Source organism: Falco biarmicus, chromosome 5 (assembly GCF_023638135.1).
Source record: "Falco biarmicus isolate bFalBia1 chromosome 5, bFalBia1.pri, whole genome shotgun sequence".
NCBI lineage: Eukaryota > Metazoa > Chordata > Aves > Falconiformes > Falconidae > Falco > Falco biarmicus.
Window position 1 is genome coordinate 31,327,185 of NC_079292.1, and position 20,093 is coordinate 31,347,277.

At 38.6% G+C, this 20,093-nt stretch overlaps 1 protein-coding gene across 2 annotated transcripts in view; it reads left to right on the plus strand.

Moving 5' to 3' along the window:
- PAWR (pro-apoptotic WT1 regulator) overlaps positions 1-20,093 on the plus strand; it is an 84,566-nt gene that overhangs the window by 46,033 nt on the left and 18,440 nt on the right. For both annotated transcript variants that reach the window (XM_056340292.1, XM_056340293.1), the window contains exon 4: positions 18,781-18,815. In XM_056340292.1, coding sequence (XP_056196267.1) covers positions 18,781-18,815 — 35 coding nt within the window. The remainder of the gene's footprint in view (positions 1-18,780; positions 18,816-20,093) is intronic.

Below are 20,093 nucleotides of genomic sequence, written 5' to 3' on the forward strand. Positions count from 1 at the left end.
AATCCTTAAACTGATCTTTCAGTTGTATTTTGATATTGTCAGATGTTGCTGTTCTCATGGGTGAAATACACATTGTTTTAAAACTCTGGCTGAATTTAAAGTCCTTGATGCAAAGCACAGAGATAGGAGATTTGTTTAAGAATAGATTTAAAAAATATACCAGACCTGAGAGCATTTTCCTTGAAGCAGAACTATTTGGCTGAAATGGGCTTCTCAATTATTTTATATTGAAAATAAGGAAGATAGGTCTAGCAACATTACAAACATTGAAAAACAATTACAGTGTTACTTAACTTTAGCAAAAGATAGTGTGTAAAGCCATACCCCACCAGGTGAGTCAACACTAAATCCACTCCCAAATAGAAGTGTTACGTCTGGCTCTGACTTCCGTGCTTGATTTTCCTCCTATTTTTAGTGTTGCAATTCAGTGGCTCTCAGCTTGTGAGTCACAGTGCTGTGGACTGCTCGTTGATGTGTACAGGGATTTAGTCTGACAGTGGTAAGTTATGTGTAATGAAGATTAGAACTCATTAGCTAAAATTTGTAATGCTAAGGACAAGCATAGTTAAAAGTTTGTACTTTAAAGTTACTACTTTAATAAGGAATAAGTGGAGTCTGGCAAATACATAAATAATAGCTTTTTCTTAACAGAGATGGTAAAATCGAAAACAACGTAAAACTATTTGACATCAATGTCTGTCTTGCAGTTGGGCAGCAATGATACTATCTTCAGGGTGACGGACATTTTATCTTTTCTTAATTGAAGAAGGTGCTAATATGTACGCAATATAAAGATAACTTGCATCAACCCCCCCTACAAGATTTGGCTGAAAAAACAATTAGTTTACTGATGATTTTTTTTTAAATCTTTTAGAAGACTTGCTGAGTTCTAGAGCATGGAAAAATGCTACTATTGTATAGCACTACATACTATATATACTACATACTGTTGTGCTAATGCTCAAAAAATGCCCAACCATATGCGAGGCCTCTGCTTTATATTAAAGCATTCAGGTTGTGGTGATATCATGGTCACCTGCTTCCCTGAATTGAGTTGTTTGGAGAGTATTTTAGGAGACGAGAAACACAAATGTGCCCTTCTTGGTGTATACCTGTGGCAGTAGGGTTAACATAACTTCCGTGTCATTATAGAAGCAATATCTGAGCATGGCAGGATGTTGTGGTATCTCTGCTACTTTATGGTGTCCTCAAAACATTGGAGAATAAATTGGGAAGGCTGAGAAGATTAATCCAAAGCCAACATAAAGCTTTGCCGTGGAGGAGACGTGTGCAGGTCCTCCATCACTTTAAACCTTCAAATCACAACTGGCTGTTTTTCTGGAAACTGTGCTGTAATCACACAGAACTGTTGTTCTCAGTACCTTGGAAGGAGTTTGAAATCCTTTGCTTCATAGTTACCTTTGGTTCCTTTCTGCTTGCATTTTATTTCAAATGATGTAGTGTCTGTGAACACTAGTTTTGCTGTGCAGTGTACGAACACACTGCAAAAAAATTAATCAGTTACGACCAGTTTGACATTTAAGTGTGAGGTATGGGAATAGTTCAGTAAATATGTATTGGCAAAAGAACCAAGAACCAATGCAATATTTGAGATCTTCAGAGTGATTTTTGACATTGGCATGGGGGTAGGGTTTAATGTGTTCTAGATGTGTTTTTCTCCCCACTGATGACAAAAGGGGTCTCACTACATCAGGTGCAGGCATCTAAACTTACATGGGCTGAATCCTTTCCTCTTCCTGGCAAACTTGGACCAAGCATACCAGAATGATTTTTTGCTATTAACATTACTTGGAAATCAATTAGGGAGAGTATGAGATACCAATTTTTGGGCCTGTGAGTGTGAAAAGGGGAAGCTCTGAATCACTTAGGTAATGAGGTTCAACCTTTCTGAAATAAGTAATCTGAATCCTTCAAGTGAAAGGTTGAAATGTTCTTGTTTGTAAAAACGAGAATGATTTAGAGTATCCTGCTGTAAAAAGGGAATGCTGATCTTTATGGTTGTCACACAAGCAAAATTTTCCCAGTGTATTTCGTAATTCCAAGTTAAGAAACCGCGGATCATAACTATCACAGTTACCAATACCTTTTGTGTCTGAAATCACTGCCGAAGGTCTCTCTATGGTCATCTGCTAGAAACTTGCTTTTGAATTTATATTGCTGGCATGAAACTAGTAAGGGAATTTTGCTTCTTAAGCATTCTGAAGTCTGTGATTCTAGTAGGAGACATGATTCACTCTTTTTGTTAAGCCACACAGTTACGCTGTACCTGATTGCGTATGATATACTGCTGCAAAGCTTAGGGCCTCATTCAAGGCCCTTCACTCTAGGTAGAAGTTGCGATCATTTTGTTCCAGCTGTTAATTTGTTTTGTGTATGCAATTGTGATGGGCGTTTCTTGGAGTCCCTTTATTGCTTTTAGATTGTGCAGCAACAAGAAATTAAAGAAATTAAGATGCTGAATCTTAAATTATTGTGAGAATTATTTATGAATCCAAATTATTTTATACAAGATGCAACTTGTGAAGATACATTTGAGGCAGTTAAACTTCCACACTGAATCACAGTTGTCAACACTAGACAGATTTGCTAGACAAAGAATGTCACTTCATTTGTAGCACTGAACCTTGTCTTTACTTCAAGAATATGATACAACATGTAGTGTAAATTCAAATTATGTGTGTTAGAAGGCTAAAGTTTGTCCCTAGTACCAAATTTCTGTGGAGCTGTTAATCCAATGCCACAAAAGGATAAGTTACTCTAGTTTTCAACTCTCAACACTGACTTGCATACACAGTAGTATTTCCATGTCTTTGATTCCTCACACTCTTCTCTGTAACAGCAATGCAGGTTTTTGTTCTCTGCAAGGGATTAGCTTGTGATAGAAGCTTGGATAGTCATTCTGTTTTAGTGTACAAATTACCCAGTATCTTTGAAAGAATCCTTGTTAATTGGAGGTGAGAATAGGATGAAATTTTTACATAATTAGCACTCATCTGATGATGTAATTATAAAAACATGCCACAGCAGGTTGGGTTTATCATAATTAACTTCAGTGATGAATAGGTTAGGTGGCTGGTGAAATCATCTAATCTTGGTTTATTAGTGTGACCATTTAGTTATGACTTAAGTGTTTAGTTGCAAGTCATTCAAGAGCCTATGGAAATTGAAGGAAAACCACATTTGATCTTTTTTAACCTTTTGTTCTAAAAAAGCTCAGTATCTTACCAGAACATTGCAGGCGGTTTCTAAAAGGAATGCAGTCAAAAGAGAATCCCACAGAAGTGCTCTGATACAGTTCTGATTGCTTAAATACCATTCTTTGCTTTCGATGTGATCCAACATGTTGAAATTTTTTTAAGCAGTGAGATATGGCAGTGTTAGAAAGCTGTAAATGTTTGATAGAGGCACCTTGTAAGCTATGCTGAAAGCGGTAAATAAAGTTAGGGAGTAAAAGTCTGTAGTGACTTCTTAGCTGTGTGACAAACTGCGATGAATGCAGAGAGCTGAAGTATTACGTGCATCTATGTTAGGAAACACAGCTGAAAACCTGTTTGACACAAGCTTCCCCAGAGTTTTGTACGTGAATCTCTGCCAAGACTATGCTGCCAAATAAGCTTCTCAACTCGCACTGCAGTTTATACGTGTCTATTTTGCATTTCCTGGCTTTTTATTTTGTGCAGCAGTGTAATGTCATACAGCATCAGTTTGCAATTACACTCATTATCCAAAGTATGCAGTAATGATAACTCATATCTAGTCATACCTGACCACAGCTTTTCAAAGATGTTTTGCATCTAGGTTTCATGTAGTTCTTGCGAAGTAGAACTGTGTGCATACATTCAAGAGTAGTAATTCATCTTTTATAAGTATATTGCCATGGTGTTACTTGATATTAACTTCTGTCTGTAGAGAAAATGCAGTTGTGCTACAGGGCATGCCCAAATGTGCTAAGGCATATGTTTTATTTTCTATACTGTATTTCTTCAGATGTTAGGCCAAGGATTATTTCACATAATAATGTGGTTTTAACATTGGTATTCTATAAAAAAGTGAGTAAATAAAATGTGAGTAAAATACAGAAATATGTAAATTAGGAGGAGCTGTGTTTGAGTATATGAAGTTGTATGTGATTCTGCTAAATCAGATTGTGGGACTCCTGTATCTGACAGCTAATTACCAGATAATGTTCATCTTAGGTTTTCTATTTGCAGATTAAGAACATGATCCACTTCACACAGATGGTATGAAAACAGTATTTGCAAAGCACTTAAGCAATAGTAGTGAATGCAATAGAAAGAGTTGTGAGGAAATCTTACTGTATGTCTACAGATGTTCCCATAAAAATGGGTTAAAAAGTATTCAAATTTAGTGTTGTTTAAATATTAAAACAACACTTAGTTTTTAAAATATTTTTGCATCTGAAGTCAATCTTGTGTGTGCAGCGTTTTTAAAGTAAGTGAGATTAGTTGCAGGGAATTTGCTGCCCTGTATAGTTCATGACTTGAACTGGGTGCTTCAGATGTTTAACTGCCATGATTGGTATGGTCTGGGAGACCCAAATTATTCCTGTGATGTGTATAAGGAAAACAGGAACACAGGAGTTCCATCTTCCCATGATCACGTATCATCAGACCATCACGTAGTTTCTAGCAATATGGGCATGCATTCAGAGCAGTTTGAGTGTGTTAATGGTAGTAAATAAGGCATGGTGGCCCCTTTTTGAAAAATAAAGAAAAACAAAATACTGAACACTACTCACGGAGTACTATTCTTTGTGTTCCACCTAAGAGATCTTGTGGGAAAATGCATTGCATGGTGATGTCAGGAAAGGCAGTGTCGTGATGCATGTGGCTGCAAGAATTTGAATGGAAGTTGCAGAAGTCAACAGTGTTCTGACCCATTCTGAATTGGATGAGGTGCAGTCTTAATTTTCTTCAAATGCTTTTTGTCAGTATTGTTGGAGATGAAAAAAAACCCACCCCGTGCAGTAACTCTAATCTGTAAGGTAACTTCTCTGAGTTTAGGAGTAATAACGTTGCATGGTGGTCTTGTCTGGTATAACTGGAGGCTTTAAAGACACTGAATGAATTGTGCAAAAACGAGATTGCTAGTTTTTAGCTAAATTGTGTGTGTGTTTTAGTTTGCTTTATTTTGTTGTTAAAATAGAAACTGAGTTTTGAAACAGTGGAGTGTGGATTTCTCAGCAGAATGGGCTGTGTAATAGATGTAGCAGCACAGGTTTCTCTGCCAAAGTCATCCTCTTCTCTCATGTGAACAAATTTAGTATATGTGTGCCTATGTGTAGTGCTGCTGATCCATGCATGTTCAGTGGGTTTTACATTCCCAAAGGATCTGCACAATGCTCAGCAAATCTGATTCAACTATATTGTGTGTGCACTACCTAATACTGCTGCTTTCAGAAAGTGCTTACAAGTGAAATCGCCGTCCTCTTTGCCCCTGAGAAGTCAGGAAGTGGAGAGCTAGCAGTTACTAATGTGAGACTGAAGGGAAAGTGGGTAACTGTAACCTGGCTGTGAGCCAGATGAGGCTGTTTGGTTGGTGATATTGTGGCCTTGAGGATGCAGTTTGGGCATCCCTACTTAGTCATCTGACTTCGCTCTTGTAGGGAAATACTAATACATGGTGATCAATATTTGTCTTCATAACATCTGATCGAAAAGAGAAATACTTCTGTTTGTGGAAGGCATAATTTGTGTTCAGTGCCTGATCATTGTCAGCATAAATTTGATTACTTTTGACAAACAAGCTTTGCTTTTCTTAGAAAGAAATACAAAATGATGAACATAAACTTCAATGAACACAGCTGTTAAATTTAGTGGATAAGTGGTTTAAGCTTTAAATTTGTTTCAGGAATGCATTTCACTCCTGGTAAATTAAGTTCAATGTACCCATGAAGTTTCTTATAATTGAATACTTGAGTTTATGTGCCTATACAAGTGTATAACTATTCATCACAGGACCTGCATGAAAACTAAAACTGAATTAAGCCTGTATGTGTGAAGGCAAGGTGGTGTGGAGGCTTCTTACTTCCTGCTTTAGATTCACAGTTGTGCCTAAGAACTGCAGGGGTTTCAGCACAGCCTCCTCTTCAGGTACTTTCAAAATCCTTGTGCAGACCAAGTTGGAAGCAAAGTGTGTAAGTTATGATTTCTTCCTTGTAGTTTCTCTCAAGCTCAGTTGTGATCCTTCCATTAAGTTTTTATTTGGGGAAGGATTTGTTTACTTTTCTTTTTTTCTTATCTGCAGGTGCTGCTGTGTACTCAGCCTCTATGAGCAGGCACTTCTTTTATCATTGTGCCGTTTGTTTCTTTCACTGTTGAGTTCATGAAGCTAGGCTCCACAAATTGCATAAGTTGGTACGTTACCTGGTGTTACTGTTTTGGAGCCTTTATATGGCCATAAGGAATACAAAGCAGTTTCTCAGATTCCCAACTAATGTTTTGAGCAGTCAGCAGGGGCCTCATGTGAAGGAATTAATTTTCTTTCCCACATGCTTTCTTTTTTTGACTAGCATCCCTTTTTAACTCAGCTAACTGAATGCTGGTTTGAGAAGATTTTTTTACCTCTGAAAGAGTTAATATGGAAATTCTGTTCAGCTGTCCAAAATGATGACTTCTAAGTGGGTACCTCCTCCCAGTTTTATATTAAAATTTCTTGGGGGAAAAATGTGATCCTTTAGAGTATAATGGTACACTGTAGCTGAGGTTTCTGTGGGAAGAATAGTGCTCAGGTAAATACAAAGTTGTTGAAAAAAGGGCTTCCTGCCATATCTGCTTGTACAAATAGGTGACACAGCCTGACTAATATCAAAAGCTTCTGTAAGGTATGGTAATACTCCTGATTCCTGCACTGTTTTGCTTTTCTGTTCTAGAGGGTCAATTTAAGTTAATACTGCTCTCATGCCAGGAACAAGTCCGAAGCCTAGGTAACGAAGTTAGAAGTACTTGTGGAGTGTGTACAGAGAGGGAGGATGGTTTTCTGCAAGAATCTACAGCGGACCAAAGGGGATTCCTGCTGAATGTCTTTGTGCAAGGTGGAGAGGGGAGACAACTTGCTCACTGTTGCAGAAGGATGAGCAGAAATTTATACAGCTCTGCAGAAATACACAGCAGTAGTTGTCAAACATATTTATAACATGGATCATGCATTTGTGTTATTCATACTAAGTTAGAGAATATCATAGTGGTCGTTACTGAGATGTGTTTAGAAGGTGCATATTGCAGTTCCACAGTGGTGTGAGGACTGGGGGGGGCGGGGGGAGCCTGCTTTCTACAGCCTTGTAGTCTGGTGTAATTAATGTGATGGCTCAGGAGGGAGGAGTAATCCAGAATTCAGAGTTGTTTGGTGGAACCAGTCTGACTAAGTTTATACTGTTAAAGACAGCAAGACCTGGGCGTGAGCTCAGCTGCTGCACTGCTAGTAGAGTCTGTGGTTTAATCATTAGTAAGGTTTTCTGGTATGATTTTGGTTCATGCTGCCTAGTGCTCTCCTGTATCATACCTGGGGACTGTCTGAGGAGTAATGTGCCAGGAAGCATTCCTCACATGTAGCATGAACATCACAGCCCCAGGTTTGGCTATGAGGGCACTACTAGCCTTTGCTAGGTCAGAAACAACTGCATGCCCTTAACACGCTGGGCTGTGTAACACAGACCTAGGTTTCACGCTATGAAAAAGCCGCTTTGGTCTGTAGTTCAGTCTTTGTGTTGTTTCATGTACTTTTGACTCGTGGTGGGGTGGGGGGAACGTAGAGATTTTTATTTCTTAGGGACACCACATGGGACATGGAGGAGACCTCATCAAGTACTTGGAGTATGGATGTGGTGACTGTGTCACCTGGTTTTGGAGCTGTAGAGTAGTCTCTGGCTTTTCAGCCTCCGTTTATTTGTTAGTAGAAGCTGTCAAGTCCATTCTGCTGGTAAACTCACCGACAAGGGCCTCTCTTCTTTACTTAAAACCAGCACCTGGCAGAGGTGGGCAGGATGGTTCATCGTTTTAAATTGGTTCCACTGAAGAAGCTGATTTTACCACTAGTTGTGTTTCTGGTACATAGTGTGCAAACCACTGTGTAGACAAGTCAACAAGCAACTCAGCAGTCTAAGGAGAGGTTGAAAAAGTTTATACTGCTTTGTAAGATGTGAGACAAATCTCATGGAAAATAATTCTGGGAAATTGGATTTTGTCTTTCTGTATGTCTGGACACAGGGTAGTGTGGTGTGCAGGGGCTATGCGTGTAGCTCCATGCAGGATTTCATATTAACACTTGCTATAAAGTACTTCAGCAGATTCTGTTTGTATTTTGACTGTCATCACCTCTACTGTGAGTTTTATATTGTGACTTAGCTCCTTCTGTGACTTGAAATCCTAGAATCATTTAGGTTGGGAAAGACCCTTAAGAACTGACACTACTCTCTTAATTTCTCAGAGCTGTAAAGGTTTATGTCTATCTGAATTCTACATTTTTCAAAATGCTGTCCTGTTTCAGCATCAAGTTGTGTGGTTTAGATCCCGTGCTTTCTCCTTATGTGTTGAAACTGTTCCTCAAGTTTCTAGTGACATACTGATTATCTTTTTTAAAATGACTGACAGACACATTGAATTTGGGAGCTTTGTGCAAATATTTTCAAGCTCTCTTTATTTTCAGGGAATTTTAGGAAGCCTACTTTTCTAGTTTATGACTATTCTACACTGATCCATGAAGGTCATATGTTGGGTATGATCAGTCTTTCTGATTGTTTTTGCAGCTGTGCTCTGTCAGTGAGTCACCTGAGATCTAGTCAGGCTTTGATGGCCTCATCTAATCAGCTCCTTCATAGCCTTTTATTCTGAGTGCCTAATTGCTTACCCTGAACTCTTGGTCTGGCTCTTTGTTGTCAGATATTCCTTGGGTATAGAAGTGGAGAATAATGAAGAAAGAAAAATATCTGTTCATGTATTTTAGTCAGTATTTTTGGTTTCCTTATTTTTGGGAGCTGTTTTCTTCTTGATGACACTTGACTTCCTTAGGAGTTACTTGTCTCGCCTGCAGGTATTTCTTTAGGTTTTTTCTTCTCACCTGATGCCCTTGATAGATTTCTTCACAGGTAGGAATTGAGGATACTTACTTTCCTGTTAGACGTCTGATTTGATTCCCTAGACATTCTTGCAGTGTTTCTCTGTGGCCTTCTGGCTCTATGTAAACAGGGAGATGAGTCATGAGTCTTTTGGCTTCACAGGAATAATACATATCACTTGCACCCAGGCGTTTTAGCATGTCTGTTTTATTTCTTGTTTGAAATCCATATTAATTAAAGATAGTAGATGAGACTGTAAAACAAAGTTCACTTAAGTAAGTGAACAGAATTAAGGACATGTAACTTTTCCCTGACTGAAATTTGTTTTCCCAAAACTATTTGTTTCTCCACCCCCCCACCCATCCCACCCCCCACTCCTTTGGGATTCAGCTTACTACCTAGGCTGATCACTAGGTAGAAATAATATTTTCACTGTATTGCTTTCATTTTCTTTCATGTTGGTGTCTCCTTTTTCTGAGCAAATTTCATCTGTAATAAATAATTTGGTTTATTTCACTTCACAAGTTATAGGTAATTTTGTAACCTAGAGCACTGTAAGCATACTATAGCCTTACTTTAATCTCATGACTGTTTTCATGTTGATTTATAAACAGTATGCTACAATCTAAGAGAAGATATTACGTAAAAATAAAGTATGTAATACATGTAATAAAAATACAGTGTCCCTTTCAACATTAACCATTCTGTGATTGTGTCATTCACATCCATTTCAAAGCTGATCAAGAGATACTGGTGAAGAATAAGAACTAATAAACTTTCCAATTCTCCATTTGTTTGTATAAAAATACAAATGGATTTTTAAACCATATTGGCCAAGAAGTAGCCCAAAAAGTTAGGCATTAGATTTAGTTCATACTGGGTTTTAGGCAAAGAACCAACAACTTAATATTTTAATGAGTTTTTCTTCATACAAAACGTTCATACAATTGTAACTGTGGAATTATGTAAGGGCAGATAAAAAACTTTGCGTTAAGAGTTTTAAGTTTTGTTACCATGACATGAAGTGAGTCTGACCGAAAATTGTGTCACAGTTTGATAATTGGTGTACTAACATATTTAATTTTTTTTCTTTACAATTGGACAGGTACTTAATAGCTGGAATAGTTGGACTTTATCCTGTGAAGTAATTAGAGACAGATAATGTGTGTAATACAGAATACTTTTGGGAACATGGTGCAAATATGTATCAGTAGGTCAGGATAGAATGAACATTATTTGTGGCAGACTGAGATGTTCAAGCTCATGCTGCAGCCTGGCTGGCTCTTTTTCCAGGCCCTCGGGTGCCTTTGAACCATGCTTCCCCCTCAGCTGGGCTCAGAAAGGGGCATGCCTGTGTCTGTGGGGTGTGGGGCCCAGGCAGGCTGCACTTAAGAACATTTGAGTGACTCTTCAGGAGCCAGATAAGGCCACTGCTGAGCCAGAGCTGAGGCTGGACCTTGGCAGATTTTGGGGAGAAGCATTTTTTGCATGGTTGTCTTTGTTGCTCCCGATTCCTAGAAAAGCAAACCAGCATATGAACAGGCTGTGCAGATGCGTGTCTTAGATGAGCAGTACTTCACTGAGGCTCTCTCTGTCAGGTAAAGAGAACTGCAGTGTTTTCACCTAGGACGTCATTCATCCACAGTCCAGAAACACACACACGTCACAGAGAATGACATGCTTTCATATTTCCCTTTTAAAAAGAGAAGTTTAATAGCATCTCTCCCCAAAGGGTTGCATAGACAAGAGGTAGAAGAGGCCACCTGGAACCTGTTCAAGATACATGGATTTCATGTGGGCTGCAGTGGGGAAGGCCCGGGAAATTCAAAGTCAGTCTAGGAGAACTAGTGACTTGTGCTGTCCTAATTTATTTTAAGGTTACGCTATGTCTGGAGAGGTCGGTTGGTCAGTCTGTGTGTCTGTGTCTCTCTCAGTATAGGCAGGTACTCTAACAGATTAATGTACTTTACTGAATTTGTTTATATTTTCTCTAATGGCTTCCTTCCTAAAGAAAGCATCATCCTTGTATAGACCATAACGCCATTGCCTTTCAGCTTTTGTAAGTGCCTGCCTCACCCAGTATTTCGGAAGTCTGGGACCAGTGGGTATATTAACCTTAAGTTTCCTCTCTTTCACAGGTAAAGAAACTGTATCTTCCTTTTCCCCTATGAATTTTCTTTTAGGTCTTGCTTGTCTACATCAGCTGCTTCACATGGAAGAGGTTGTTCTGAATTGCTGATCTGGAATTGATTATCTGGGTGCCACAGTATCAAACAGTTCTGGCAATTTCATTGTAACGTCCAGAATATAGGAATATCTTTTTCCTGCTCAAAGTTTTATTCTGTGTTATTCATTATGGCACATTTTTAAAAGATCAGTTGGATGCAAATTAAACGAGGCTTTTCTAAAATGTGTTGGTTCCAACTTGCCAGAGTACAAATCCAAGGAAGATCAAAATATGAAAAATTTTGTCAGGCTATTTAAGAACAGTAGGTCAGCTTTTGTTTTTGTTTAATCTTACCAGGTTGGTGTTTCACTTTTTGTAACTGATTAATAGGTGGTGATAACTTCATGCTTTCTTAACAGTTTTAGAAATAGAAGCACATTTTTAGAATGACTGCTTATAAAAGAGATTTATTGGGTGAGTAACGAGTGTTTAAGGTCATCCCTAGGAAATCCACACCAGGAAAAAATAAAATGTAATTAATCTCGGAAATAGTTGTAAAATGGGCAGCTAGGAGAATAAGGGGAGGGAAAGGAGCCTGGGATGGTTTTGTATGTACAAGTATTCTGTCCAAGCAGAGATCTATAAGGTGCACAGCTACAAAGAGTGCAAGTAGTTGAGTGATATAATTGCTGCTTTAAGCTTACTGAAAGCACCTTAGACTGCTTCTGGAAAGAATGGTTCCTATGGAAATAATGAATGGAGATTCCCCTCCTCCCAGTGGTGAAAGCGTTTCCATTCAAAGTTGAATTTGTGTTGCATTCCATGAAAAACATCTCTAGAAATTTTCAAGGGGTTTAGATTCAGGAATGGAAGGTAAATGGTATCTCTGTGACTCTCTTGCTCTGAGAGATGCTTTTGGGGAATTTTGGTGGGAGAGGGAAGAAGTGTATTTAACTTTTCTTTCCCCTACTTTTTACATCTCCAGTAATTCCTGGCTTGTATTGGGATCAGATTGCCTTTCGGTTGTCAAGCATTCAGATTTTATCTCACTTCAATATCTGAGTGAAATTTTGTCTGCATTGCAGAAGATAAAACTGCTGTTTCCAAGGAAATGGCAATGTAAAGTTGTATTGGATGTAAGAAGAAAGTAGATGTAGTTAATCAAGATGTGACTCATGAAGGAGATTGGAGCTAACTTGATCGGCTGTGTGGAGGTAGAATCTACCTGTTCCTTAATACATTGAAAAAGCAAGAAACCCCAACAACAGGCCTCCATCCTCCATGCAGTGAACTTGTTATTTACTCACATCTTGAAGATTGTGTAGGAAGCCCATATTTGGATTGCATATAAAAAGATAGATTGTTTTGATGTCCTACTTTCATTCAAAATTTAACCTTGCATGTTGCAGGAATATTACTATGTATCATAATTTACACTAGTGTGTAGTCAAATTCTAAAACACTGCATGTATTCTGCATGCCAGTATATGTATATATACACCAGCAAACGTAATAGTCTTGTTAGATCGAGGTGATTTGCATTAATTGTTTGCACAACTTTTAATTAGTCTTTCAAGGGATTCATGTGAACCATTTTCATAGTCCAGCTGACTCCAGAGTTTGCACATGATTCAAAAAGAGTGGGTTTTAGTGCATTTTAACTATAGCAATTTGTAATGCTGGGGTTGGTTTAACATCTGGAAGTCTTTGTCGGACACTTGTAAACACAGACAACTCTATTTATTTAAAGCCTGATGATCAGCTTGTTTATGTAATCTCTGTATTGGCCAGATGAAATACCAAGAGTCAGGAGCAGAGAGGGGGAGTTAGCAAGGTTGCTTACGTCTTAGTTTGACAGAAGTGTAATTGGCAGTAAATGGTTTCACTAATGGAAATGGTCTCAGCTGCCTTTTCTGCCCTTACACATACTCTTTTTTTTGTGCAGCAAGGGTGTGTGTGTGTGTGTGAGTGAGGCTGTGTGGTGGATCAGATGAAGGAGCTCATGGAATGAGACAAATCTTTTTTTCCTTGGTTATTTTCACTTAGATCACACAGTGTGCATTAATACATGGCTGCACAAGCACTTTTGTAGACATGACGAAAAGGGAGCATGACCAGTTTTCTGGAGCAATGCTCATGTATGTCAGTCTGTGGTGTTCTTGAACTCCCACTTGAGATGGAGCAAGAGCAAGACTACTTGATTATATAATTTATTAGCAGTAGTATATGCTGCTAAAAGGTAATGCAGGCTGCCAGAGATCATGTTCAAGAAGTAGAAGTAATTTTAAAGCTGTTTCAAATACTGTATTGAAATGAGTGTTTGATTTCAACCCTGGATGAAAAACTGATGTTGTTAGATGTCTTTGGCAGCAATATTTTTTCACTGGTATGAAGGAAACCATTAGCATAATCGTTATGTTACTCCTTTACTGATTGCTTTTCCATTCAAGATTTCCACAGACGGTAAAGAGAATTTTTTAAAGAGAGATATTCAAGTAAACTCATCTCCCCATTGCTCATAAACAATTTTTTTGACAAATCATTCATTTTTTTACAGTAATGACTAGATATTTTAAACATGATTAAAACTCAAAAGTTTAAAAATATTAAAGAATATATATGCAAGTTTTATAAGTTAGTGTTTACATATACATGCCTAATCGTCTGCTATTAGGTTAATTCTTTGCAGGACAGGGGTCTCCCTCCTTTCTTCTTTCCCTTCTTCATTTTATGCCAAGTGTCTCTTCTCCAAAAGTGGTGGAGAAGACAAGATCTTAAATGATCAGAGATATTTGCCTCATTTTAAGAGCTTTTGAATAGTTTGAAAGGTTAGATTCAATTTTTTATTAATAGATGTATAATGCTGTTTATAGTATAACTATATATATATTCCTGTTCCCAGCAACTTTTGGATAAATAAAATATAACGAGGACCGATATTTCCCTGGTGCTTGCATTATCACCTTTAAGAATTATTAGTTTGCATTTAAATTAGGGATTCCAAAATAAAAAAGTCACAATTTTCCAAATCTGCAGTATTAATTTGGTTATCACAGAAAATTGTTTTTATGCATCAGATGGGTATTTAACTTTGTTCTTAGTTTTAACTACAAAAATGAAAATCACTAATACTCACTGTAGAAATACCTGTTACAAAGGGGTGGTTAATTGGTGTGTGTTAGTTTTAACAGCCGTTGTTTGTAGCAAATGAGAATATTTGCCATGTACTTTGTCTCTGAGCATTTGTTTGCTTTCCTGGCTTTCTTTTCTAAAAGTTTGGCAGTACTACTCAGAAAGTCTCCTGTTGAGGTAGATGTACAAGTCTATGTACATAGATTGCTTTACAGCTTATATTTACATTTACTATATGAAAAAGCCTTAGCAAATTTAAAGGTATATGATGCATGCATTGCATCCCTTTGGTGTCTAAAGTAGAAAACAAACATCCAAGATCCAGAGGTTTCTTTGTACAAGGGTACATGCACTTCACTAGACTGCAGTGTCACGTGCAAATTCTCCCTTTCTTGTGAATTCTGCCTTTCACCGTAAGCAGAGGCTTACATTCACCTGGAAGCATGGCCATAGCCTCAAGGCTTCAGTATTTTCCTGAAAAAGCTGTTTGAAAAATAAGAGGTGAGGAAGTTTAGAGCCCCGAGTTCCTACCTTATTGGCAAGAGTTGTATCTACAGACAGGCAGAATTTTGACCCACTCACCTATGTGTGTGTCTTTCTCTATCCGAGCTTAAAAAGAGTTGAACCACTTGTCTGTGGCTAATGGGACAACTAGGATGTTTCTGAGATCATCACCACCAGGAGCTGTGACTGATATTACTGATACAGCATTTCAGTTTTCATATATAGAGAATATGTATCTTAATGTATTAGATGAAGCTGTTTGAATCTCTTCACATACATCAGAGTCAAGTCACCTTCTCAGTCATTGCTGACTGTCTTAAAGGTGAAAAACCAGGCCATTACAGTCCTCTATGTAAAAGTTCAGATAGGCAAGTGCCTAGATAGCAATAATAGGGGGCAGAATGAAATCCTCTGAAGCTGCCAGATGTTAGGTATGTGTTCACTTAAATTCACTAAGCGGAGAGAAGAATTCTCAGAAGCAGGTGGAACAGTCAGACGAGCAGAGCAGAAGCTCAGAATCATTAAGGCTGGAAGGGATCTCAGGAAGTGTCTGGTCTAACCCTTGCAGACAGCAGTGTCAGCTATAGCAAATTGCTCAGTACTGTGGCCAGTTGGGTTTTTATTATCTCTGTGAATAGAAACTCCATAATCTCTCTAAGCAGCCTGCTCCAGTGTTTAATCTTACAGTAAGAAAGTATTTTCTTATGTTTTAAGCTGAATTTCCAGTATTTTGGTTTCTGTACATTGCTTCTTATCCTTTCTCGGGGCGCAGTAGAGTATGCCTCCCATCGTCTTTACCCTATCAGGTGTTTATACATATTGGCAAGATACCTCCTGAGCATTGTCTTCTAGGCTGAACATTCCAACTTCTCAGGTGTCAGATGCTCCAAAGCCTTAATCGTCTGTGTGACCCTGTACTGGCGTCTCTCCAGTATATCTTTCTCATACTGAGAAGCCCAGAACTGGACCCAGCATTCCAGCTGTGGTCCTATCAGGGCTGAGCAGAGGGGAAGGATCACCTCCCTTGACCTGCTGGTAATGCTTCCTGAGGATGCCATAGGCCTTCTTTGCTGCAAGGGCACATTGATGGCTCATGTTCAGCTTGGTGTCCACCAGGACCCTCAGGTCCTTTTCTGCACGACAGCTTTCCAGCTGGTCCACAGCATGTGCTGGTGCTTGGGATTATTCCTCCCTAGGTGTAAGAATGAATTTCCATTTCCTTTTTTTTTTCTTTTTTTTTTTTTTGAACTTCATGTGGTTTCTGTTAGCCTGTTTCCCAGCCTGTCAGTGTCCCTCTGCATGGCAGCGTAGCTACCTGATATATTATTAACTGCTCATCCGCGTTTTGTGTAGTCTGCAAACTTGCTGAGGATGCACTTTGTCCCATCATTCAGATCATTAATGAAGACAATAAACAGTACTGACCCCTGTATCAACCCCTGCTAAGTGACTGGCGTCCAGCTGGACTTTGTGCTGCTGTTCATAACCCTTTGGGCCCAGAAGTCCAGTCACTTTTTATTGCACCTTGCAGTCTACGTAGTTGGCCCATATTTCAGCAGTTTGCCTAAACATGTTATGTGGGAAGGTGTTGAAAGCCTTGCTAAAATTGGGATAAGCATAGTCTGCTCTGCCTTCATCCTCTGAGCCAGCCATCTGGTTGTCAAAGGCTGTCAGGTCAGTCAGGCATGATTTCCCTTCATATATCCATGCTGATTTCACCTTCTTGTCCTTCAGGGCTGCTTCTATCACCTGCTCAGGGACTGAGGTAAGGACTGGCCTGTAGTTCCCTGGATCTTCCTTCTTGAAGACGGGAGTGACATTTACTTCCTTCCAGTCCTCAGAAACCTCCCACTAGTGCCAATGACCTTTCAAAGACAACAAACTTCCAAAATGGCATTGGTACTATTTAAAGTCATGTTTCCTTGCCCTTTTAGAGGTGAAATTAGGTTGTTTCATAGCTGTGAATTGCTACTTTTCAGATGCTGTCTTCAATGATAAAAGTTGTCAGTGTTAAACCAGCAGTTTTATACCACTCTGGGTTTCTTTAATTCCCATGGCCTAACTTTGTTGAATATTGTTCTTCTGCATATATTAGGGAAAGTGTGGCACATATTACAGGAGTTGAAAATGCTTCGTAAAATAAAATGCACTTCAAGATCAAGTTTTGTTTCTGTAATACAAATATTTTTGTCAACGTTATTTTCTGTAATAAAATAATATATTTCTAATCCTATTTTTTAACTTGTTTACTTACAAAGACATTAATGCACTGATCAGTGAAGATAGTGTAATGTTTAGTAGGATTTTCAGTGTGGATGGAATTTCTCTTGCATCTTATTTTGCAAACTCATTTATTCCTTTGTCTGCAGTTAGTGTCATGAATAGACAGAATTTTGTGCTTTGCTATTATTTTTTACAGTAAAGGCAATTGTTTGGTTCATTAACTCCTTAAATAGTCTTTCCTGACTTTTTACCTAATATTTGCTGATGCTCGGGGGAGTTTTGTCTATGACTAATAAAATAATTGGTTCATGTTCTTACAACATCCTAAAAATATTTGTGGACTGTCTAATCTGAGCCACCTTTTACTCGTTGAAACATGTCTAATCACAGAGAAAAATTAAGACTGGTGTTGGGAAGCTAGAGGCATAGCATTATTGATGCAAATAGTCTTTCAGGTTTTCTCATTGGTACATAATGCATTGTTGTTTTTTCAGGGATTGTGTAACAATAACCCCACTGTTCCTTTTTGTTTCCATTTCCATCTTTACAGAGCCAGAATAAAAGTGTAATGGATTTTTTCAAATTTAAAAAAACAAACATCAAGGCACCAGAACAAAACAAAACAAAAAAAATCCAACCAAAACCCCAAACAAAATGTAGCCTTAGTGAAAACATCTTACAGTATTGTGGGAATTTGAAAATAATGAAATTCTTTATGTTAAGGTAGAAAAAATATGATAAAACTTATAATCTGCAACTAATTCATATATGTATCTTTGAAGGGCCAGATGCATAGCTCTTGCACTGTTGAACTTGTATTTAAAATCTGTACTCTTATTTAAAATGTGTTCTGTTTCTTGCTATTTAAGTTAATTTCCAAGTAGCAATCAAAGAACATGCAGAGTATTCTTTTAAGTTTGTAGTCAGAATTCATTAAGCCTCTGCAGGTGCTTAGAAAGCAATGATTGAAAAAGTGACTTACTGTAGCTCGACAAGGTGAAACACCCGCATACAGAGTTCTAGCCTACCTGCTTAACAGCAAATGCCAGGAGAAGACCAGTGCAGTTAGCCTGAGAGAAACTGAGGTGAGCCGGGTTGCAACACCAGGGTTTGCATGGTGAAGAGCATACTTGTAGTTATTGTGACCCAGCTGATAAATTATACATTGATTTGGGTCTCAACCTTGACTACCTGCTGGCTGCAGTTTTTGTTCTGTGCAGAACAACAGCAGTGGTGCCAAAGAATTGGAACAGTTTTGCTCTGCTTCTCTTGGCAAGTAGATGAAGAGCTATCAAAGTGTACAAGTGTTTCTGTATTGGGGGTGGTAGTGAAGGTGTTTTGGTGGCAGGGTGTGTACTGTTCTGGTAAGCTTTGTGTTCCAGATGCTTGAGGACAAAGTGCGTGCAGTTTTAAGATGTAAGTAGAAGCTGTCATTGAGTTCTGAGCTGGTGTTCAGAAGCAGTAACACAGTGACAATAATCTTGGTATTCTGTTTATTCTTGACAGCAAAATAGTGCAAAACTGAGTTGTACAGCAGCTGTTTGAGGCATGGGCCTCCCGCTCTTAACTGTAGACTTAATTTTCTATGGAGTGATAAAGTATTTTGGAATTACAAATACAAGAAAAATGTTAATCAGTTTTTCTTTTCTGTTTCTTTCAGGACTCCGCCAGGATGGTTTCAAGCAGGTATAAAAGGTATGAGATCTTTGTACACAATACATTTCTTTATATATAGAGTTCTGTCAGAAATAAAGCTGATAAAATGGGTATTTGTAGTAGAGACCATCGCACTGCTGCATTAGATACATAGCCTGATTTTGGGGTAAGGATCTGAGAAATGCAGCAAACTTATCCAATCCACTCTTATTTTGTTAACTATTATAAAACAAATTCAGCTAGTATTTTGCTGTGTTTTACTAATGCAGAACAGTTTCCCAAGCAAATGTACCTAACTTTACTACATGTTACCTAGGAACTAGTAGTTTCATGGTTAATTTATGAACCACCATCTTCTGAAGTTTAATACAGGAAGATAATTTTGTTGCTTTCTCCGGTAATACTGAAAAAAATTTCTGTGGTTTTGTCATACTGCTGTCTCAGTTGTAGGGGATGGTGCCCACATGTAGGGTGTCCTGTTTGTTATTTGTTTGTCTTTTAGCCAAGAATTACCCTAGTAGTTACTCAAGTTCCTCTGTCAGAAAAATATTTCAGAAGCTCTTGATGCACCTGATCAGTGTGTCAAATCACAGCTATCACAATTATTAGGAATATATAATGGTAACACAGGGTCTGAAATACGCCAGTTAAAGCAAGGCTTTTGTGTAAACATACTTTTGACGCATGAATATATTATCTTTTAGATATCCTTTGCTCAGGTAAAACATATAGGTGGTTAATCTGTGTATACATATTCTGGCTGTAGAAGCAAGTGCAAAGAGCACCTGCAATTATCTAGTCTTCATTGGTGTATTTTCCACCCCTCAGACTTGTTCACCTATAACAGGGGTCCTCAAACTATGCCCCCCCCCAAGGGTCCTCAATCTGGCCCCTGGTATTTACCAAACACCCCCGCCGGGGGTTGGGGGGGGGAAACCAAGCAGCCGCAGATGGCTGCCTGCCACTGCATCCACGCGTCGGCCCCCTGGTTAAAAAGTTTGGGGACCCCTGACCTATAAGATCACAGAATGGTTTGGGTTGGAACAGGCCTTCAAAGATCATCTAGCACAAACCCCCTGCCATGGGCAGGGGCATCTTTCACTAAATTAGGCTCATCAAGGCTCCACCCAACCTGTCCTCGAACACTTGGTGGGGCATCCACAACTTCTCTGGGCAACCTGTTCCAGTGTCTCACCACCCTCATTGTAAAAATGTAATAACCTATCCTGTTATGCTTTAGATTTCTTAGCATAGTGCTGTCTTTTATATTTATATTCCTGGGTTCTCATAAACCTAGTTGAGTGATGCTTTTTATTG